The sequence below is a fragment of the Ochotona princeps genome, chromosome 13 (assembly GCF_030435755.1).
Source record: "Ochotona princeps isolate mOchPri1 chromosome 13, mOchPri1.hap1, whole genome shotgun sequence".
NCBI lineage: Eukaryota > Metazoa > Chordata > Mammalia > Lagomorpha > Ochotonidae > Ochotona > Ochotona princeps.
Genome location: NC_080844.1, coordinates 35060243 through 35085363, shown reverse-complemented (window position 1 = coordinate 35085363; position 25121 = coordinate 35060243). Strand labels below are relative to the sequence as shown.

At 37.4% G+C, this 25121-nt stretch overlaps 1 protein-coding gene across 2 annotated transcripts in view; it reads right to left on the bottom strand.

Moving 5' to 3' along the window:
- Nucleotides 1–25121, bottom strand: part of ADK (adenosine kinase) — a 467734-nt gene that overhangs the window by 306293 nt on the left and 136320 nt on the right. For both annotated transcript variants that reach the window (XM_004583503.3, XM_004583504.4), the window contains exon 4: nt 14140–14218. In XM_004583503.3, the coding sequence (XP_004583560.1) occupies nt 14140–14218 (79 nt within the window). The remainder of the gene's footprint in view (nt 1–14139; nt 14219–25121) is intronic.

Sequence of the window (25121 nt, the reverse complement as noted above, 5' to 3'; positions counted from 1 at the left end):
AATACTACTGAAGATATTCTGAAATAAAAATTGTGGTGTACAAGCTAAAACATTCAATTGTGTTAAGTTACTAGAGCGTGGTCATTATCTCCTCTTCAAAAAGATTGCCATTTCCATTTCCAAAAAAAATTGCTTCAAGTTTTCTAAATAAAAACTTTTAACTACTTAAGTATTTAAAACCAATTTGTACATAAACTATATAAAACATGTAAATTGTATGCTACTGCAAGTTTATACATAAATAGCAAATTTGTACTTCACAAGATGTATTTATGTCTTTTCTTCCGCACTCAAATAACAACCATCAGACAGTAATGCTTACTGGCCCCAGCCTACTACTAAATCTAATAATAGTAGATAACACTCTGTTTCCAAGTCCCTGCTCAAAACAAACTAGCTAATCAAATAAAATATTCAGGAGCTTGAAACTGGATTAAAATTTATTCAACCTCTTAATGCCTATAGGAATTACTCTGCTGATTTACAGGCTCCTTACTCTATCATTTTTTTCCCCCAAGAGAACTAGTTTTCAGAAAAATATTTCCAATGAAAGGAATGTCTAGTGTATTTTAATGCTTCATACATTATTATTTACTCACTGGAATTATAAAATCCAATTAATAGAAAATGTTCTATCTACATTTTTGATAACGTAGTAATAGCAGCTATAATTCACTGAGCTCTCACTCTATGTAAGAACTATGAAAGTCATATGGTTCACAACATGTCATTAACTGAAACAATGCACATTTAAGTAGACTCGAAAAAAACTGATAAAATATTTTAAAATGAGGGCCCAGCGTGGTAGCCTAGCAGCTTAAGTCTTCGCCTTGAATGTGCCAGAATCCCATGTGGGTGCCGGTTCTAATCCCAGCAGCCCTGCTTCCCATCCAGCGCCCTGCTTGTGACCTGGGAAAGCAACTGAAGACAGCCTAAAGCCTTGGGATCCTGCACCTGCATGGGAAACCTGAAACAGCTCCTGGTTCCGAGCTTCAGATCGGCTCAGCTCTGGACATTGTGGCCACTAAGGGAGTGAATCATCGATGGAAGATCTTCCTCTCTGTTACTCCTCTATCTATGTATGTGACCTTGCAATAGAAATACATAAATCTTTAAAAAAAGATTTTAAAATGAAACAAAATGCTGGTCAATGTCATTAGTGGAAATTAATGCACGGCTGAGCACAGTATTCTGAATGCCTTAATTCCATCAAGATTACATCATTTCTCATCACTGAACAACACTGAGCTTATAAGTTATTTAGTACTCACAGCAACTTTTTTTTTGCTTTTTTTTATTTTAAACATATTTTTATTGCATTTCATTTTTTTTAAATTAATTACATTGCATTATGTGATACATTTTTTATGCACTGGGATTTCCCCCACTCCTCCCAAAACCCTCCCCCCACGGTGGATTGCTCCACCTTGTTGCATTTCCATAGTTCAAATTCAGTTGACATTCTTTCATTGGAGGTATTTACCAATGCATAAAGTCCAGCATCTTATTGTCCTGGTAAGTTCAATGGTTTCTTGGTGAGACCATCTCTGGTCTGAAGGTAGAGCCGGCAGAGTATCATCCCAATCAATTAAAAGCCCCAACATAATATTTCCAACCATTTACAACATTGTGGCATTAATTGACATGGTTTTCATTAACCAATATGTTAATAGGAAAATGCAGGTTCTCAACCACAACTTGTGACTTCTTCATAGACATTTCAATTTTGGTTTATATTCAACCATGTTCTATACACCTTAAAATGGCTTAGATTGTTATTCAGCTGTCTCATGCATATTCTAATTTTAGTATTTAGCAGTTTATAGCATTGAAGCATGTTTTCGCTGAACCTGGCTGTTTTTCAGGTGGCCTAACTCTATAATTCTAACAGGATATATGTCAACAGTTTAGGTGAGCATGTTTAGGAGGGGTGTGCAGAGAAATCTTTCATACCCCAGTGAGGAGTAACTAATCTTTTTGTCCCACCCAGTGAGTTATAAGTGCATCCCCGCTGGCCGTTTCCTGTCTGTTTCTAAGATTTCCTTGTTGTTCTCTATCTATTCTAGTTTCATTTGTTTGTTTGTTTGTTTGTTTTGAGGGGTTTCTGGAGCGCTCCTGATGGTTATTACGAGAAGGGGTGGTGACCCAAAATTGGAGGCAGGCAAGGACCAGAGAAAGCTCCTCTTCCTAGTCCCGAAGGAAGTTTACTGTTCTTCTGTTTTTTCGGACCGCTCAGGGATCCTGGCTGTTGTTCCAATGAGCTTGGATCCTGCAAGGCAGGAATTGGGCTTCTTCCATCCCACATTGTAGGTCCAAATAGGGGTGGGTGACCTCAGAGTTCTTGGTCTCCGAAGGCACTCCATTTCCCCGTGGTTTCCTTGGCAGTAGGGATGTAGTCTTCAGTGCTCATACTGATAGTCCTTGGTGAGGATCTAGGAGTCTTCAGGGTTGGGATAAAAGCTCCTCCTGTCCGCCTGCTCCACTCTGGAGACCCCTCCCTGCTCTATGCGCATGACCTCCTGTTTAGAGGTTGTTAGGATTACTCCTGATTCCCCCATTTGCCTTTGTAGTTTTGCTATTGTCTAATGCTAATTCGAGTCTGTTGTCTATGAGTTACCAGTTATGATCCTGATAGGTTATATTTCCCGTCTTCCTCATACCTTCTAGGGTGATGTAAGATTTCTCTGCTCTCCCTCCCCATTTCCAAGTATCATGGGGTCTTACAAGTACATTAGGTTTTACAATTCTTTGATGTAGATCATAAGCAATCTGCCTCATATCATTGGTTACTTCACAATATCTTATTGCATGAGATACAGGCTGTTTGGGGTTGAGATAATATTACTGTTTTTAGGATTGACACCATTTTATAACAGACACATCGATCACAATAACAACAACAACAACATCAACAACAAATTTTAGCACCCTGCTAAAATAATGTGCCACTGAGTATGCAACACATGCTTAACTAAAAGGAAACACAGAAGTCTTTTGGGAAATGTGATGCCCTCGTATACTTCATGAGCACTTGAGGAATTCTACTAGAGAACAGAGATTATTTGGAAGCAAACAAACTGACATAAAAACATCAAAACATTATTTTGAGAAATGTCTGTTCATTTCTTTTGCCCATTTTGCTACAGGGTTGGTTGTTTTACTCTCCCTGGGTTTCTGAAGCTCTTTGTAGATCCTAGATATTAGTCCCCTATCACTTGTGTAGTATGCAAAAATTTTCTCCCATTCTGTTGGTTGCTTCTTCACTTTGTTAATTGTTTCCTTTGCTGTACAGAAGCTTTTTAGTTTGATGTAGTCCCATTTGTTCATTTGGATTTGATTGCCTTTGCTTTAGGTGTCTTTTCTAAGAAGTCTTTCCCTGTTCCTATATCTTGGAGTATGTTTCCTATGTTTTCCTTTAATAGTTTGATGGTTTCTGGGTGTAGATTTAGGTCCTTGAGCCAGGTAGAGCTGATTTTTGTATAGTGTGACAGGTGTGGGTCTTGTTTCTTTATTCTGCAGCTGCTATCCAGTTGTCCCAACAGCATTTGTTGAATAGACCAGGTTCTTTACCTGGATTGTTTTCCGTTTTCTTGTCAAAGATCAGTTGACTATACATGTGTGGATTCCCTTCTGGTGTTTCTATTCTGTTCCACTGATCTTCTTCTCTGTTTCTGTACCAGTACCAGACTGTTTTGATAACCACTGCTCTGTAGTATGTCTTGAGGTCTGGAATTTTGATTCCTCCAGTTTGATTTCTATTTTTCAGGACAGCTTTAGCTATTCGTGGCCTTTTGTGATTCCAAATGAACTTCTGTGTCATCTTTTCTATTTCTGAGAAGAACGTTTCACAGCAACTTTTAAAAAGAGTCATTGATGTGAGAGATGGTTACAGAGAGATGGTTACAGAGAATGAAGCAGGGAGAAAGACATGCTGGTTCACTCCTGATGGCTGGCAATAGGACAAGCTGAAGCCAGCTGAATGGAACTCCATATGGGTCTTACATAAACAAAGCATCCCAGGGATTTTGACCCTCCTCCACTGGTTTTCTTCTGGGATGGATTAGCAGGGAGCTGAATTATAAGTGGAACATCCGCGAAATGAACAATTGTGCTTAAGGCGTGCCAGGGTAGCAGCCAGAAGCTACCCAACTATGCAACAATGCCACATCCAATAGCAATAATTCTTAGCTACACCAACAAGCAACTTTTGGTTTACCACACAGGCATTTGAAATTGAACACAGGTGCAACAAGTCAGTTTTATAATTTCTACTGATTGATTTCAAGGAATATGTCTCTGAATGTATCTTAAAGTCAGTAATGGTATCTCATCAATTCATTCATTAATTACGAGTTAAATAAAATCTTAGACTACTTGGTTTCTCTACTTCATTATCTCATGTATCTTACTACCAAAAATACAAAATTTTAAAGACAGTATGGCTTGAAGCTTTTCTTTATTGTGGAAGAATTTTATTTCATTTCAAAGACAAAGGAGAGCTTTGCAGGATAAGTTATTCTGGGCAGAAAATTTTTCTTTTAGAATCTGGAATATGTCACTCCATTCTCTTCTGGCCTGTAGTGTTTCCTCTGAAAGGTCAGCTGTGAGTTTGATTTGGACATGTCACTTGACATGGATATGTTACTTGGTTTTTTTCACGTGCACATTTAAGGATTTTCTCTTTTTGTTCTACTGAAGAGAGCTTGATTATCATGTGTCGTGGTGAAGTTCATTTTTTAAAAAGATTTATTTATTTTTATTACAAAGTCAGATATACAGAGAGGAGGAGAGACAGACAGGAAGATTTTCTGTCCGATGATTCACTCCCCAAGTGAGCACAACAGCCGGTGCTGTGCCAATCCGATGCTGGGAACCAGGAACCTCTTCCAGGTCTTCCACACGGGTGCAGGGTCCCAAAGCTTTGGGTCGTCCTCGAATGCTTCCCAGGCCACAAACAGGGAGCTGGATGGGAAGTGCAGCTGCTGGGATTAGAACCAGTGCCCATATGGGATCCTGGCGTGTTCAAGGCGAGGACTTTGGCCGCTAGGCCACGCAGCGGGCCTGTCAAGTTCGTTTCTGATTAACTATGTTGGGAGTTCTGTAACCCTCCGGTATATTGTTTTCCAACTCTTTGCCCAGATTAGGGAAGTTTTCCTTTATTATTTCATTGAATACACCTTTAATTCCAACTTCTCTTTCTGCACCTGCTGGAACTTCCATAACTCTTATGTTGGACCCTTTAGTCATATCTTTTAATTCTTGTATACTTTTGTTAGCTTGACCCAGCTCTGCTTCCAGCTTTTTGTTTGTTTCTTCATGATGACAGGAAATAAATTCTAATTCTGAAATTCTTTCTTCTGCCTCATTCATTCTATTGTTGAGACTCTCCAATGCATTTTTAATTTGCTCTACTGTGTTCTTAATTTCTAATATATCAGCCTTGATTTGATTTATTACTGCTATTTCTTCTTTCACCAGGCTTCTGATCTCCCTTCTCACTAATGGACACTCTGGGAGGCAGCAAGAAAAGGCTCAAGTGCCTGGGTCCCCATTAGCCCAGTATGAGATCCAGACTGAGTATTGGGCTCCTGGTTGTGGGTATTTGGGAAAATAAGTGAGTAAACAGAATCGAACTGCTTATCTTACCCACTGGAGGATTTTATTCATTTGTGGTTTGTTTGAGGTGTGTATGTGGCAACCATTTGGCACAGTACTTCCCACAGTGCTTAGATTTCTGGACCCAGTTGAGACACAGATGCTTGATAATGTGACCCAGGAGGCAGCATAGGATGGCTCGCATACACAGCCCCCTGCCACCCATTTGGGAGTCCTCTACATAACACTGGGCTCCTGGCTTCAGTCTGGCCCTGACACTGATTATTGCAGGTGTCTAAGGGGATGGGGTCAACGAGTAGGTGGAACACATTTATGTCTTGGTCTTTCAAATAAAATGTACATTTAAAGTTTTTTAAGTAAATAAAAAAGAGAAACCAAACTTTGAAAAGCCAACTCTACACTTAAAATTATTCATTAACACTAAAATTGGCATTATCGGGCACCTCCTTGTTAATAATGAGGAAGTTTAACAAGACTGTTATCATTTGCCACATCCTATTCTGATATTTACAAACATAGCTGTCTTACTGATAGTTTTACAACTGCTGCAGGTGAAAGGCATTAAAATAGAGATGTGTCTGATCACTCCAATGTCATCTCCTCCATTAAAATCTAAGAAAAAAAAAGGCTAAGTGGTCTGGACTGCTCCCAGATTCTCAGATGGAGAGTGTAAAAAACCTTTTAACCTCTAACTAGTTTTCTTAGAAGTAGCACCCATCATAAAAAAAAAAAAGACAAGCAACTGGGAATATCGTTAAAACATTAAAACCAGAGGTTAACCATTTTTCTTTTTATTTCTTTTAATATTTTATTTTGGATTTTCAATTACGTGGTACATTTTTATATGGGCTGGGATTCCCCCCCAAACTCCCACCCCCGTCAGATTTTCCCATTTTGTTACAATAGTGTAGTCCTTCATAAGTGATCATAATTCAACCCGTCTCTTATTTAAGTGTGCCCCAGAGTTTAACCATTTTTCAAATATAGCATCTGCAAAGAGAAAAGTGATGAGCCTTTTGATTGAAATCTTTTTAGCTTCTAAATAATATTAGTAAAAAAATGCTACAAAAGTTCTTCACGTGAGCTTTTTCATGTTTAGTTCAGTATGTTTCCCTTTCATTTAAAAATAATTTCTTTTAAGCTTATTTCATATTAATGTCTAGAAGCTCTCTGTACAAATGACCTAGGAATACCATCAAATAAATATAATTTTGAAAACTGACTTGTTACATGAATATTCTGTGTTACAAACAATTAAAAATATTCTATTGAGATGTAATTTATGTTTGAAATTATAAATCTACTGGCATTTAGAAAGCACTCTCAAAACTTAACTAAAAAATGACTAAAATTTTACTAAAAAGCAAATACAAATATGGAGGCTTATTTAAACTAGGAGAGAAATAAACTCGAAGATGTAAAAAGTCAATGAACAGACACCTATGGTATAGGAAAGAAGAGTGGTTGTTGGAAAAGACACCAAACTAATCATTGAATGCTTATGTGAAAACACTCAAAACCAGTACTCCTAGTTTTATACTTGTAATTAGAAAGAAATCCTGTAATTAGAAACCTAATCTTACCTCGACTACCAAAAGAAAAACAAAGCAGAAAGGGCGATTTGGAAGGGAAATGTGTAAATTTAGTTAATTATATAAAATTGTTTCCCTATATTAAACTAAGAACTGTTACTTTACACAAAGATCCATGCTTCAGTTAAAAAAAACTCACTGTATCTTAACAAATGGGAGCTACTGAAGAGATAGGAAATGCTTATCCATTATCACTGAATGACATAAAAATTCCTAAACCTTCAATACTTTACCAATGACAGGGAGAACAGTTTATTCCAAAGATTATCTGCTTACATTGTGATTAATAAAGATAAGAAGGCGAAAAGGTCTGATCAATTTCCCAGAGTACAAACAAAAACAACATTTCAACCTAATACCAAATATTAGAAAAAAAAAATTCAATTTGCAGGAAGCTTAAAAATAGTTGAATTTACATAACTTAAAACAATAAAGAAATACCTCCTGTAGTTCAGTGGGTTTTTGAAAAACTTTGCAAGCCAAATATCACACACTGCCAAGAAATAAAGAAAATCAGTATGAAAGGAAGCGTGGTCTTGAGAAAGTATGAAAGAATCCATATGCTGAGAACTATTTTTAAAATGATGGTAACTTGACTCTGAAAATCTCCAGTTCTTGTAAAATTGGAGAAGTGCAAAGGGTGTGGAAAACACTATTCAACATCTCTGAGATTTAGGAAACTGAAAACTGAAGTACTCTAAGGTCAAAAGAAAAATCTCCAACAAGAAGAACATGCTACACCATGTGGGTTCTAATTCTGCTTTCTTTAATCCAACATAATAATTTTTAGTATCATTATTTGTTTTTATTAAAAAGGCAGATTTTCAGAGAGAAGGAGAGAGAGAGAGAGAAGGATTTTCTGTCCATCTCTTGGTTCACTCCCCAAGTGGCTGCAACAGCCACAGCTGAGCCAATCTGAAGCCAGGAGCCAAGAGTTTCTTCCAGGTCTCCCACGTGGGTGCAGAGTCCTAAGGCTTTGGGCCGACCTAGACTGCTTTCCTAGGCCACAAGCAGGGAGCTGGAAGGGAGAAGCCGGTACACAAACTGGTGCCTATATAAGATCCTGGCTCATGTGAGGTGAGTATTTAGCCACTGAGCCATCATGCAGAGCCTTTTTTCTAGTATTATTAAAATGAAGACCAAAGAAAGGTTTGGCATTTTGGCACAGCGGTTACAACACTGATTGGGATGCCCACATAACAGACAGAATAGGCTTGTTCCTGCTAACACTCAAACTCAGCTTCCTGCTGAACCACGTCCTAGGAGCCAGCAATGATGGTTAAGCACTAGAATCTTCACTACATACATGGGAGACCCAGACTATAGCCTGGTGCAACCTGGTTAGTGCGGGCATTTCAGGAGTGAAGCAGTGGATGGAAGATATTACTCTGGCTTCCAAATAAAATACAAAAAAATAAATAAGAATGCTGCCTTGTATTGCTCATAAGCTAATGACAGAGATGGCATACAGTAGAATAAAATGAGGGCTACAAGTAGGTAATATAAAAAAGTGAAGTAAGGGTCCGGCCGCATGGCCTAGCAGCTAAAGTCCTCGCCTTGAATGCCCCGGGATCCCATATGGGCGCAGGTTCTAATCCCCGCAGCTCCACTTCCCATCCAGCTCCCTGCTTGTGGCCTGGGAAGCAGTCGAGGACGACCCAAGCTTTGGGACCCTGCACCCGCGTGGGAGACTGGAAGAGGTTCCAGGTTCCCGGCCTCGGATCGGCGTGCATCGGCCAGTTGCGGCTCACTTGGGGAGTGAATCATTGGATGGAAGATCTTCCTCTCTCCTCTCCTCCTCTCTGTATATCTGGATTTCCAATAATAATAAAAATATTTTTTTAAAAAAAAGTGAAGTAGGGGGCTCGGCGGCGTGGCCTAGTGGCTAAGGTCCTCACCTTGATCCCATATGGCCACTGGTTCTAATCCCTGCAGCTCCACTTCCTCTCTATCTCTCCTCCTCTTAGTATATCTGACTTTGTAATAAAAATAAAATAAATCTTTAAAAAAAAAAAAAGTGAAGTAGATTACAGTTAATAAACCCATAGCTTCAATGCAGGAAAATAGGAAACATGGACCTTTAGTCTTAACATACAGTGATCAATTTCTCAGAAAAATTTAAGAATTTTTAAGAAATACTCATACCAGATTTATAAAGTGTGCATAGTGATAGCTACAACAGGCAATTATGAAGCATACTATTGGAGAAGACAGCACCAAATAACAGAAAGAAACAACAGCATAACAACATGTTCAATTACAGGAGAAATAGAAAAAAAAAAAAACAGAAAAAATAGAGGTATAAAATGACAAATATCAACCTACACAGAAAAGAGCAAGAGAAAAGTAAATTCTCTCTCTCTCACACACACTCTCTCTCTCTCACACACACACACACACACAAAAGATCCTCAAGAACTGCTATCCAGATGGGAGACCCAGACAGAGTGCCTGGCTTTTCTGCCTGTAGCTTAACCAGTTCTAGCTGTTATAGCCATTTGTAGGGAGAAACAGTCGATAGAAGATTCTTGTGTCTGTGTCTTTCATACACATAGTTTTCTTTAAAGAAAATTCAAGGAAAACATGCATTATGTAAAAACCATGCATAGATCTCAATTTGTTGAAGAGGAAGCACCAAGCTAAACAAACTGAATTCCATTCCCTACCAACTTCTCAAAAGTACCTTGTATCTGGAAATAGCTCATCAACCAATTATGTTATTCAATCTACTGCAGTAGGACCCAATCCAATGTGACTGGTCACCTTAGCAGCAGAGGAAATGAGGACACAGAGAGGTATCAGGAGTGCATATGCACAGAGGAACAACCACGAGGGAGGCCATACAATGTCAATGCAACTATTATCCAATTGCATCCTCTGTGCTTCCCACAGGTTACTAGAGGGGAACCTTCTGATTCAGGAAATGTATTGTAGTCTATTTTCATTGATCAACCAAAGGCACAATATGGCAATGTATGTTCATTTGTGTGTTATGACTAGGTGAAGTCAGACATCACTATTTTCAAATGAAATTTATTACCCTTTTGGGGAACTAAGTAATAACTAATTAAAAAGTAATCCCCTATTATTCCTCATATTTGTTTTTATATTCCCTTCTCTAAAATGTCCCATTCCAAATTATTTTCTGCATACAATATAGTTATATGTGTTCAAATCATTAAAGCGTTATACTCATAGGGACTTCTTTTTGGCAATGTGTGTTATAGTGGTGCTGATACTACAATATCCATTACTACTATACCATAATTTGTATTAATATTATACTGTAATTTCCATTGATTATCTGAACTTATATCATAATTATAATATTTGGGGTTAAAAAATAAATCAGTTCATCTCAGTACACAGTTCACCTTCATTTGATAAGGAATAACTAAACAATCACAGTTATAGCATGAAGTTGCATACTATACCAGTCTTCTATTGCTGCTGAAGCTTCTTAACAAAAACTCCACCACCTGAACAATACAGATTTGTTATATTTATAGTCAAAATGTGACACAGGTGTCAGAACTAAAAATCAAGGTGGCAGCAAGGCTGAGAGCCTCTTGGGAGGGTTTAAAGGAAGAACTTGTTGCTTAGTAATTCAGGCTACTATCAAAATTAAGTTCCTAGCAGCCCTGAAATTGATGTCACTGCCCATTTTCTTGCTGTTAACTCGGGGCATTTCAATGACTAGATACTACTCTCATTGCTCCTTGTATCTGCAAGTCTAGTAGTTATTTTCATGCTTTAACATTTTGGATCCATTTGTCTTCCTTCTTCATATACTTTAATGTCTGCATGTGATTAGGTTGATTCCAATCTGCCAGAATCATTTCCACATTTTAGCAAGCATAATCTTAATCAAATCTGCATGGTTCTGATGGCACATACGGCATATTCACAAGTTCCAAACTTAAGACATGGATCACAATATCAGAGGTCAGAGGAATGAATATACCACACTGACACTACAATTGTGCTGCATTCAGCTCTAATTTTGTGCAATTCTTACTTTCCCAACTCCTGCATCCATCATCAAAATAAGTGCAGAGGGATGGGGTTTCCCAGATTTCAAAACTTTCATTACTGAAAACAATACATTCTTGGGCAAGCAGGGAAGACTTACACAAACTTGAGAAAATAATAAATAGTATACAGTATGTGGCAAATAAGAAAACATGACCTACTCAAAGTGGGAGCATGTCCTTAGCCTAATTGGGAAATTTTACTTCAAAATTCGGGTCCTGACATGCCTCCACAAAGAAGCAAAAACTCCTGTTTTTACAAAATATAAATATACATTTATATTTTGAAAATCAATTATTGATAACCTTGAAAAACTTTTTTTTTGGAAGATTTACTTATTTTTATTGGAAAGTCAGATACATAGAGAGGAAGAGAGACAGAGAGGAAGATCTTCGGTCTGGTGATTCACTCCCCAAGTAACCAGAACACTTGAAGCTGAGCCAATCTGAAGCCAGGAGCCTGAAGCCTCTTCCAGGTCTCCACAAGCAGGGAGCTGGATCCACCAGGGGTAGAATCTGTGCCCACAATGGATCCCAGCATATTCAAGGCGAGGACTTAAGCCTCTAGGCTACCACGCCGGGTCTGATAATCTTTAAAAACTTTTACAAACCATGTACAGGTTACACACCAGTGGATCATTTTTTACCGTAAGTTACAAATTCCTTATTTATTATCTGTGTTCTCTAGTGACACAGAAAATGGAAAGTAGAACTCAGTCATTTCCCAGATTGAACAAAGAGTTTAATGGATAATACAACAGCTCAAACCTGAATTCCTTCGACCCCCACCCCTTACACACAATCTACCCTCTCTGGTAATCGGCCTTAATTACCTCTTTTCCAGTGAATTTCCCTAGACTTTTAGAAAGTGTCACACTTAACCACAACATCCATTTATATTTAATCCATAGCATATAATCGTGGCTATTTTCAGGAATGATCACCCCAGACTAAATAATTTTCACATTAAGTTTAATAATCAGACAAAACAGCTTTAAATTACCAGCTACTACTTAATACAATGACAAGCATATAACAGTTGAATAAGCAGAATGAGGCTGTGTCTGAATGCTTGGCTCTGTCTCTCTGCCTCTCACAAAAATTCAAAAATATTTTAAAGATTACTTTAGTGTAAAAAACCTAAATCTATGCATACTTTTACATGAAATGTATATTTATGAATATTTTGAAGACTTCTTGCAAGCTTTCAAAATTGTTTTACCATAATAACTTTATATCTTTTAATTCCATATTTCACAAAGTTTTGGAGTCATAAGGATAGGGCCATAATCAGTAGAACCAGTATCCTCGTCAGAAGAGTAAAGAAATACCAGAGCTTTACCTCCAGATGTGCACAGAAGAAAGGCAATTCAGGGACACTGCAAGAACACAGCTGTCCATAAGCCAGAAAGCAGAGTACATAAGAAAACTATCCGGACAGCACCACATTCTTGGAGATTTAGCTTACATAACTGTAAGGAAGTATATTTCTGTTGTTTAAGTCACTTAATTTGTGGCATTTTATCACAGCAGCTTTAGCAGACCAACTGCAATATCTAATGATGAGAAAGTAAATAACCTTTTTTATATTAACCTGACATTACAAAGAGATATGCAGATTGTTTTTAAAACAGCAAGAATAAAAACAAAAACAGAACAATGCAAGTCAACTGTCAAACTCGAAGATCTACCCCTCAGGCTACCTCCCAATAAGCACTTTCTTAAACATGAATTATTATACCTTAAAATATTTTCATGCTAAGAGTAAATTTGAGCGGCGTAAGTATGTGGAATTCTTAGCCAGTATGTCTAAATCAACTAAGAGTTATTTCAAAAGAAGAAACGTCGTCTGGATTTTATTTGGCAATTTTCCACTTCTCTAGTTCTTGAAGTTAATTAGAATTCAAAGGGAAAGCATTAATCACAGAAAAAGCCAAATGACTCAAGTCCATCAGAACTGACCTATGGGAGCAGTAAGTGGGATTGTAGCTAGCTTTTAAACAGCAGAGATAAAAATCAGAGGTACAGAAAGTTTCTGCATCTCTTTAAAATTCATAAATTTAACTAGAAGTGCTAAAACTTTCACTCAAGATTAGATTAGATGGCTGACTCCAAGAATGGATGCCAACTGTATTTGTTCAATTACTCATTTGAAAATACGGATGTGGGTACAAAGAGGCAGATGAAAACATTTATTCAAACTTGAACATAAACATGTACATATGTGTAAACATAAACATACATGTATATTAAATATGGGCCCATATATAGATATTTGGATGCATACAAAATTTATATAGAGATATGTAGACCCAAACATATTTGGTAAAATTGTGTATATTCTAGTATTTGTCTATAACATAAAAGGAATGTGTAGAAGTTTGTAGTAGGACGGTACTAAGCATTGTAAAAAAGGCATACGCTATACGGTTTAATTATATTAAGGTATTAAAGATTACATTAACCAATGTCATATTGTCTTTTATGAGGACACCAATAAATATTTAAATTGAATAACAAAAATATCGCTTATGGTAACTATGAAATAAATAGTGTATTACTAAAATATTAAAAAACTGAAAACTAGGATTTAATGGTTTAAGAACAGCATAAGATATTATACAACCAGAGAAAAATAACAAAAAATACTTTCATAAATAAAAAGGAATATTATCCACAGGTATTACAATTTCAACAAATCAATAACATGAAAAATTATAAACTAGTGCAAGAACACAAATAATTCAGAAATAAGCAAGTGCAAAATAAATATTAAAAGACAATCCAGTTTACTATAAACCAAAGAAATGGCCATTAAAATAATAACAAAATGAAGACTAGGACAATTATAAAAAATTATCATTTTTCAATCTTTTTAGTTTTTAAAACAATTAACCAACCTGAGCCACTTTAATTGAATTCTGGGTAGAGCCACCAGCATGATACTCCACCTTGAATTTCTTTACAAGCTCATCAAACCTATAAAGAAATCAAAGGAGAAAAATGAGTTAACATCTGTCAGTTGTCTAAATACAGTTTTGCTAGTCAGAAGTATTTTAAAGCATACTTAATGAAATCATTGGATTACATTGAGTTGAATATTTCAAAATAAATTAAAATACTGTATGACCAACATACTAAATTTCCAAACTTAAAAAACATAATTCACTAATGTGTAACTGCAAAAATTTTAATACACAGAATTATAATACTTTACTACTACTTCCCTAAACAGGAAATAAAAATTCAAAAATTGCCAAAAGACAGTTCCTATACACCAAATCAGTGAGCCAAAATCAGAATTTAAGTGTCACAATTATTCATTTCTTCTCACACCAATTCAGTGTTTTTCTTTTCATTCCAAACAATTGACAAAGTTTCCTACAGAAACCAAAATTTTTCTTAGAAATAACAATTTTGGGCCTGTCATGGTAGCCTAGAGGCTAAAGTCCTTGCCTTGCATGCTGATATTCCTTATGGGCACCGGTTCTAATCTCGGTGATCCTGCTTCCCATCCAGCTCCCTGCTTGTGCTATAGGAAAGCAGCCGAGGATGGCGCAAAGCCTTGGGACCCTGCACCTGTGTGGGAGACCTGAAAGAAGCTCCTGGCTCCTGGCTTCAGATTGGCTCTGCTCTAGCCACTGCAGCCACTTGGGGAATGAGTCAATGGACAGAAGATCTTCCTCTCTCTCTTCCTCCCTGTATGTTTGACTTTCCAATAAAAATAAATAAATCTTTAAAAAAAACATTTTCTATATCAGTTCAAGAGATATGAAAATTACAGTACCTCATACTTCAAGATAAATGATGAAGCACATTTCCTCCATCTATCTTATCTTATTGAAATATCAAAATCACATTTTATGTATTTAGAAATGAACAAAATCATAACATCATCACAAAGCAAGGTATGATGCTGCAAACAGACTTCCAAATCAAGAAAAAACAAATCCTAGGTTGTTAGAAAGCAAATCTAACAGAATTCACAAGGCAATGATAAGAGGCACAATAAAGGAAGGGCAATTACTTTAAGCACTGGATTTGGAAAACCAGAGTAATTACCCAACCACTTCCAGCTTAACCACAAAAGTAAAATTTGAGTGTGCCCATCTGTCATGGTAAAGCCTTCCTTTGGCAAGTGTACACATTTCTAGTTTCTGTCTCTCCCTATCTCCCTACCCCTTTCCTCTTCTCTACTTTTTAAAAAACTTGGCAACAGACTTATTAAGATGTCATTTTCATACCACACAATTAATCCATTTAAAGCATACAACCCAACTGTCTGAATTGTATTCAGTTGTACAACCACCAACACAAGCAATTTAAACAAAAATAAAACATCATATTCTCCAGCCATCTTCCCTTAAACAACCATTAATCAATCTATTTTCTTACTGTGTATTTTTGCTTTTTCTGGACAATTTACTAAGTGGAGTCAATATTATATAATCTTTAGTGACTGGATCCTTTCAAGTAGTGCAACATTTCACATTTCATAAATATCCATGTAGCAACACATTATTCCTTTTTGTGGTCAAATCTTTTTGCATCATGTGAATAGATCACATTTAGTATATCCACTCATCTGTCAATGAACAGCAGTGTTACTTCTAACTTTTGTCTACTATATGAAAAGTCACTATGAACATTATGTAGAAATTTGTGTGTATACATTTTCATTTATCCTGGGTATACACGCACAAATAGAACGGAGGGCTCAAAAAGGACTCTGGGAGTCAGCCTTGAAGCATGCCAGCATGTCCCATGTAGCAGTTCAAACCCCAGCTATTCTGCTTCCAACACAGCTTCTGCCGACACACCAGGGAAAATAGTGGAAGTAGGCCTACAGTCTCTGGCTCCTGTCACTCTCTGCCTTCTGATTTCAACCTGGCTCTGATATGGCTATTTTGGGCACTTACGAAGCAAACCAGCATATTTCTTCCTCAATCCCTCCTTCTTTTTCTCTGGGGTTTCCCAAATAAAGACAGAGAGAAGGAAAGGAACGGAGAGAAAAGGTCTTCCATTACTGGTTCACTCCCACAAATGGGCACAAAGGACACAAGCCAGCAGATCTGAAGCTGGGAGCCAGAAGCCTCTTTCACATCTCCAAGCTCAGTGCAGGAGCCCAAGGACTTGGGCCATACTGCACTGCTTTCATCCACCAGAAGCACGGAAATGCAGCGTCAGGACTCAAAGCAGTGCCCACATGGGATGCTGGTGGCAATAACCTGCCACGTCACAGTGCATATTAATTTACTTTACCAGAGCTGAAACTTTTAAAAAGAAATCGGTATTTGAATGGATGGCTGAAGCAACAGGTGTGAATGAAAATTAAGACAACAAATAGAAAAGCCAAAGTTAAGACAAACACCAAGAAAGAAGATGGAAAATTTATGTGACAGAAAATATGAAAGAGAAATGAAGAGGGATTCAGAATTCCCAGAGAATAGAAGACTCATAATAGGAATTACAGAATGGGAGAACAGGGATAATGAGAGGTCAAAAATAAGTAGTAGAGAAAAAAAATTTTAAAAAAGGGAAGAATATAATCTTCAGATTGCTCATAACACCAAGCATTTACAAAGAGGAGGAAATGCAGCAAACACCTGGACATATCTTGTTAAATCCCATATACAAAGAGAAACCTCCAAAAACTTCAAAGGGAAGAATTATTAATCATCTAAAAAGGAGTAGAAACTGAATACCAACCTACTTCAAAAATACAGGATACAGAAAGGTATTTGGAAGAAAAAGTTGATTTTGACTCAAATATTTAGCTATCACCTGCTGCCTTATTGGGTGTTTATTAGCAGCAATGGATTTGGAATTGGAAATGAGACTCAAACCTATGCTGATTTCAGATGCTATGTAATCTTTCACCTAATAATTACTTTCCAATCACTTATAGGAAGTGAAAAATATTTACTAAGAGTGGGAATCAATTAAAAGAAACAGAAGAAAGCTAGCACAGGGTTAAAAAGAGGGAGTATAGAATATAAATCCAAAAAGAACCCAGAATTCAACAGTATTTGATGTATCTTACAGGTAAAATTTCACAAAGTATCAAAATTTTTAATAATAAAGGACTACATTTTCTCTGTGAAGTCAATCAAATTACTTGGTTTAGTTCATCTAATTTATTAATTCATTCATCTAATTCATTCATTTTAGTCATCTAGTTCATCTAAGTAAGATTCATTACTTGGTTTTATTCATCTAATTATTCAATAATAAATTTAACTTGTTTTTCAGAATTAATTATCTATGCAGGGCCCAGTACAAAGGCCTAGTGGCTATACTCTTATCTTGCATGCACCTGCATCCCATATTAGTGCCAGTTCATGTCCCAGCTGCTCCACTTCCCTTCCAACTGCCTGTTGTGGCCTGCTAAAGCAGCAGAGAATGGCTCAAAGCCTCAGGAACCTGCACCCACGTGGGACAACCAGAAGCTACTGGTCTCAGATTGGCTCAGCTTTGACAGTTAGGACAACTTGGGGAGCCAGTGGATGGAGGATCTTTCTGTCTCTCCTTCTCTCTATAAATCTGACTCTCCAGTAAAAATAAATATATTTTTAAGAATCTATGTAAAGATGAAACAAAACACGTAATTATACCTACAACACAATATTTTAAAAATTACAAACAGCTTTGAAGATTGAAGAGAACAAAGATCAAAGTGAAAAATTCTAGGTCCCTTTCCTTTCATGTAGAAGAACCCATGCAGCATCTCAAATCAATCAATGCTCTTAATGATAAATCAATCATTACAATTAAAATATTATGCAGTAACAAGATCAGCAAAGTAAAAAACAAGAGTGCTAAGTGTTGTTCATCCTCCAGAATAGTTAACTGACATACTATACAGTTTTTTCCAAAGACTCATTTATATTTCAAATAATCTTTTTTTAATTATTTAATATTTTTAATTCATTAATTACATTGTATTATGTGACACAGTTTCATAGGTACTTGGGTTCTCCCCACCCCACCCCAAACCCTCCCACCATGGTGGATTCCTCCACCTTGTTGCATAACCACAGTTCAAGTTCAGTTGAGATTCCCCCTTTGCAAGCGTACACCAAACATAGAGTCCAACATCTTATTGTCCAGTCAAGTTCAACGGCTTCTTAGGTATACCCTCTCTGGTCTGAAGACAGAGCCAGCAGAGTATCATCCCAGTCAATTGAAAGCTCCAACATACCATCAGCAAAAATTTACATCATTATGGAATTAATTGACATAGTAATGAGTAACCAATATGTTAAAGATAAATGCGAGTTCCCAGCCACCTTCTGTGACCACCTCATTGTCATTTCAATTTTAGTTTATACACAACATATAACATTCATAACATAACATGTTATACATAACATCATATCATCTTAAATTAAGGCAAACATGTGGTATTTAACCTTTTGTGATTGGCTCATTTCCCTTAGCATTATGGTTTCCAGTTTGGCCCATTTGGCCACAAAGAATAATGCTAAGGGAAATGAGCCAATCCCAAAAGGTTAAATACCACATGTTTGCCTTAATTTAAGATGATATGATGTTATGTATAACATGTTATGTTTTGAATGTTATATGTTGTGTATAAACTAAAATTGAAGTATAGGTGAGGTGGTCACAGAAGGTGGCTGGGAACTCGCATTTACTTTTAACATATTGGTTACTCATTACTATGTCAATTAATTCCATACTGATGTAAATTTTTGCTGATGGTATGTTGGAGCTTTCAATTGACTGGGATGATACTCTGCTGGCTCTGTCTTCAGACCAGAGAGGGTATACCTAAGAAGCCGTTGAACTTGACTGGACAATAAGATGTTGGACTCTATGTTTGGTATACGCTTGCAATGGGGGAATCTCAACTGAACTTGAGCTGTGGTTATGCAACAAGGTGGAGGAATCCACCATGGTGGGAGGGTTTGGGGAGGGGTGGGGAGAACCCAAGTATCTATGTAACTGTGTCACATAATACAATGTAATTAATGAAGTTAAATAAATAATTAAAAAAAAATTTCTGATAAAAAAAAAAAGAATTGCACTTTGTTTTTTTTAATAGCTGAGTAGTATTCCATGGAGTAGATGAACCATAGCTTTCTTATCCAATCCTCTGTTGATGGGCATTTTGGCTGCTTCCATGTTTTTGCAATTACTGATTGTGCTGCTATGAACATAGGAGTGCATGTTGGTTTCTCATAAAACAATTGTTCTGGATATATTCCTAGGAGTGCTATTGCTGGATCATACGGTATGTTGACTTTGAGTTGTTTGAATATTCTCCATAGTGATTGCCATAGAGGCTGTACCAGCCTGTCAAATAATCTTTCAAAAGTATTTCAATTATATTCCAAGTAATTTTTAGATAACCTTTCAGGTTAACCAACAAAGCAAGAGAAAGAAAGAGAAATCTACTGGATCACTCCGCAAATGGCTTTAATTGCAGGAACTGCTCTAGGCTTAAATCAGGAGACCAGTACACCATTCAGGTCTCCTATGTGGGTGCAAGAGACCCAAGAATTTGAACCACCCTCTGCTATTTTCCCAGACACCACGGCAGAAAGTAGGGTCAGAAGCAGAGCAGCAGGGACTTGAACCAGTGTTCTGAAAAAGCATTCCAGTGTCATAGGCAGATACAGCATACATTTGTTAATTGGAGAAAGAAGAGGAAAAGAATTAAGCCGAGTGGTTAAGATGCTATTTGGGGATGATTAAATTCCTTTTGGGAGTGCCTGGATTCATGCTCCAGACATGGCTCCAACCTCCAGCCCCCTGTGCAAGGTACCCCTTAGGAGATCACACTGATGACTCTAATTAAGGAAGCAGGTTTGCAGCACCTGGGTCACACTCTCCTGTTTTCAGAGGTACATTAGCAGTGCATTAACTGGTTCGGACGTAGAGCAGCAGAGATATGAACCAGTGTTCAAACATGGGATACTGGCATTGTATCCAGCTGAACCTTTGCAACACAATGCTCGCCCTTGTCTTTATCTTAATGAACAACTTTTTTTTTTAAAGAAGATAGGACATAACCTAATTGTTCGGACTTAAAATTCCAAGCTAAATACAATATCTGAACCTCTCTGGAGCAAATGCAGAGGAATTATAATGTTGAATTGTAATATTTTGAGTTTGAGGCCGGCACTGTGGCCTACTGGATAAAGCCAGGCATCTCATAATGGGTGCAATTTCCTGCCTTGGCTACTCTTCTTGTAATGCAGCTTCTTGTAAGGGCCTGGGCAAAGCAGCAGAGGACAGCTAAGTGTGTGGGCTCCTTCTAATAACCTGGGAGCCCTGGATGAAGCTCCTTGATCCCTGGCTTTGTACTGATCCGGTACTGGCCTCTTACAGCTACCTGGTGGGTGAACCAGCAAACGGAAGATCACCATCGCTCACATTCTCCCTTGTGAACTCTTTCAAAATAAATTTAAAAATCTTAGAAAAAAATACTTTGAGTTTTTTTTTTTTGTAAATTTAACGTTCTATAAAATAAAATTTTGAAACAAGAAACATTTTTGTAACAACCTACCTAGATTAAGAGAAAGAATGGGGCCAGCACTTTGGCAGAGTAGGTCAAGTCACTGTCTGCAGCACTGGCATCCCATCCGGATACCTGTTTAAGTCCCAGCTGTTCCACTTCCAATCAAGCTACCTGCTAATGCTCCCTGGGGAAACAGCAGAAGGTGCACTAAGTGCTTGATCCCCATACACAGCATGGAGATCAGACTGGTACTGGTAAGCAGTTGAAGCCATCTGAGGAATGAGCCAGAGATGCAAATACACCCTCCCTCTAACTCTGCCTTTCAAACAAATTATTATTAAATTTATAAAGAAAGAAAAGAAAAAATAGAGTAGAAAGGACTCTGTGATTAAGTGATTAACAGATTAACATTCACTTAGCATCTGAAATTGGCATAGGTTTGAGTCCCAGTCCCAATTCCTATTCCAATCCCGCTAATGAACACCCAACAAGCAGCAGGTGATAGCCAAGTATTTGAGTCCCTGCCACCGATGTGGGAGACCCAGATTTAGTCTGTGCTTCTGTCTTCAGCCTGACCTAGATTTGTTTCAGGTATCTGTGGAGTGAGACAGCACAAGGAAAACTGCCTCCGTCTCTCTTTCTGGCTCTCAAATAAATTAAACGAATAATCCTAATAAAAAGTTCAAAAGAGGACGCTGGCATGACTCAAATCACCAATACTGACTAAGTCTGGACTATTTATTCCAACACATTGATTTATCCCTATATACTCTTCATGGCATCTTACTTGCTAATGAACTCTAAGTCCTAATAAAGGACAAATGTCCTTCTGTTTCTTCTAGACTGCTTGACTAGTCTAGTCGGTGCACTTCAGTATCAATTTACAATAGTTGCCAAACACAAAAACACAGCTTGTCAGGATTTTTGACTGAGATTTTTACTAATTCAATTTATCTAAACAGGGAAAAATGATATATCTTTCCAACATTAAATTATCTAGCCATTATCACACCACTTTCCACAGCCTATTTTTTTAGTTATTACTCTAATGTTATATAGCATTTGGTGTTTAAATTCTGCACAATCTTGTTAGAATAACCACTTAAAACTTCCCGTATTTGTATTTGTAATGTAAACAACCTTTGTTAAATTTCATTTAAGTGGACCTGGTACACAATGGCTTCATGCTAAATCCTCACCTTGCAAGCACTGTGTTCCTTTATGGGTGCAGGTTCTAACCCCGGCAGCTCCACTTCCCTTCCAGCTCCCTGCTTGTGGCCTGGGAAAGCACTGGAGGACGGCCCAAAGCCTTGAAACCCAGCACCCAACTGGAAACAAGAGAAGGCTCCTGGCTCCTAGCTTTGGACTGGCTCAGCTCCAGCCATTGCAGCCACTTGGGGAGTGAACCAACAGATGGAAGATCTTTCTCTCTGAACACCCCCTGTCTCTGTAAATCTTATTTTCCAATAAAAATAAATAAAATCTTTAAGAAACAATTTAGTTTTGATGTCTGGGATTTTAAAAATACAATTTTCTATTACCATTTTTATACCCATGTCTTTAACATCTCTGACTCCAATTATTTGTGTACATAAACACCATTTATGAAAAATGGCACTTTTTTTCTTCCCCTAAACTTGCCTTGGTGCTGAAATTAGGGCCTCTTAAACAATAGCGAGCAATAATGGCAAAATTTAGTTTTAGCTTGAATGTTGGACTGGTAAATCTTGATGAACTGTAGAACAGTTCCATTTTCCAAAACAACAAAGGTATTTAATTTTTCATCATGATTTGCAATTTTTAAATTTTATTTTGTATTCGAAGGGCAAAAAGGAGAAAGTGAAGAAAGAAAGGAGTTTACAGTGAGAGGAAGCATCCTGCCTCATGTACTGGTTAACTCCCCAAATGCCCACAACAGGCCCCAGCCAGGAGCTACAGATAGAGCTGGGAGGCCAATCCAGGTTTCCCAAAAAGAGGGCAGGATCTCAGCTATTTGCACTATTGTTCGCTGCCCCCGAGAAAGCAATCACAGAGATGAGACTGAATCTCAATTACTCTGAGAAGGGATGCACTGTCGCCCAAGTTTTAACAACTTGTGCACTCAACTAGTTTCATTTTTGCTTTGTGCATGTGCGCTTTATAATGTTTCCACTAAGTTGTTCTTAATGTTACATATGCCTACTGATATGTTGCATGACTAGTGGTAGATATATATGCTTTTCCATCCTGCTTCAATTCATATATAGTTATAAAAACATGTACAATACAGTATCTTTTCTCTGCAAACAAAGCTATCCAAAATACATGTGCACTGAAAATGACGTAGAACACAAGGTATTAATGGTGGTTATCTCCAAATAAGAGGCAATTATGAATATTTTATACATTTGTCTTGATAATGCAACAAGCATATGAAGTATTTAGTAAGGACAAAATTTTAAAAATCAACTTCAGAGGAAGGAATTGGGCTTTGCAGTTAAAAAATAAGATAGGGAATGCTGTTGTGGTACAGTGGGGAAAGCCACAGCCTGAAATGCCTGCATTCCGTACAAGCAGCAGTTTCTGTGCCAGCTGCTCCTCTTCTGATCCAGTTCCTTGCCAATGCTTGGGAAAAGCGGCAGAGAACGTCTCTAATATTTGGGCTCCTTTCACTCATGTAACCATCTTGGAAGTAAATCAGTGAATGGAAGATTTCTCTGTATCTCCTTTTCTCTGTGTAACTCAGACTCAAAAAATAAATAAATAAATAAATCTTTTTTAACAAATATTTTTTTAAAATGTGGGGAGAGGGTGTTGAGGATGTGAGGATGTAGGTTAGGTCACCCACAACCTACTTCAGATTGCCTAGGTTTGGTCTCTGAATCTACCTCCTGCTCTAGCTTCCTGGTACCGACCACGGTAGGAATCAGAGAGTCCTGACTCAAATAACCAACTTCCTGCCACCCACAGGGCCTCAGTTCAGTCCTGCCTTTAGTTGGCTCCAAGCGACCCTAATGGCTGCAAGCACTTAGGCAGTGAATCAGCCAGTGGAAACTCTGTCTGCCTGTCAAATAAATATTTAAAACTCAAGTTATTTTATAATAAAAGAACAGCAATTTTTCCAACAAGCATGTTTTTAAATATATACAAAGATGAGTGAAACAACACAGAATCTGAAATTGGACAGAAAAGGGAGGAAAAAATATTCAGGACTCAGAATAAAACAAAGAAAATGATACATTTAGCAAAATAGGTTAAACACTGAAATATAGGTCAAAATCGTGGTAGTAAAATTGACAAAAGGAACTTTCTGGCTAACAAATTAAGCATTACTCTTGAAGACTAGCAGGTATTATTAAAAACTGCTTGGAGTTCTTAAAAAAAAAAAAAAAGACAGGATTATCTGCAAGACAAGTGAAGAACAGATTTCCCTGGAGATTTCCTACCTAAGAGGATGAGATCCCAAATGACATGGCAGAGAAGGGACCCAAGTAAAGGACCATTCAGACCGAAGGCAAAGGATATGGCAGGGGAAGACTGAGAAGAGGGATGGTGACTAGAAGCTTTAGAGTCTGTATGAACAGTTGGATGGTGCTAGCAAAGAAAACAGAATAAAAATTGTAAGATGCAAAGGAAGCTGTATTAACTGGTTGACTAAAAAGGCAAGAATATCTCCTTTTAGCAAATAAGTGTACTATGGCAATACTTGTTCTCTGTGATCTCATGCAAAGTCTGGGCACCTATGTCATTTACTGGTTTCCTTTGTATTTGTTTTCAGCTGATGAAAACAATTTGTATTTTTTCTTGTTCTCTTTTTCTGTACAAACTATTGAAAAATTCCAGCAAAAGATAACGTGTTGTGTTATCTCTAAAAAAGTTTCAGGAAAAAGCATCAGTGAGTCTCAAAGCTGTAATTTCAAACGAAAATTGTTACATAAAAATTGTAACTATTTTCTAGGTTGATTAATGAAGAGTTTGTGATATCTTTACATGTTTAGGGAAATTGACATATTTGTGTGTTTTTTTCTACAGCAAGTGATATATGACAGGTTAAGAGATTTACAAATAATCATCTATGTAAACTATGTCTGAACAGACTGGGCATCCTAACACTTCAATCAAAAAGCCAACAGAATTAAAAGGATAATACTACACCCCCTTTTCTATCAACAACCCATTACCAAAACGCAAACTGACAACACAGTATTTATGATACTTAAAAATATTCTTTGTTTCTTTCTTTACTATAAGATTTATTTATTTGAAAGAGTTACAGAGAAAGAGTAACTTCCATCCATTGGTTCACTCTCCAAATAGTCACAACAGCTGGGCTGGGTCAATCCAAAGCGGGAAACTAGGAACTCCATTTGGGTCTCCACTGAGGCCGCCAGGGCAAAGCAGTTTGGTCATCTTCCATTG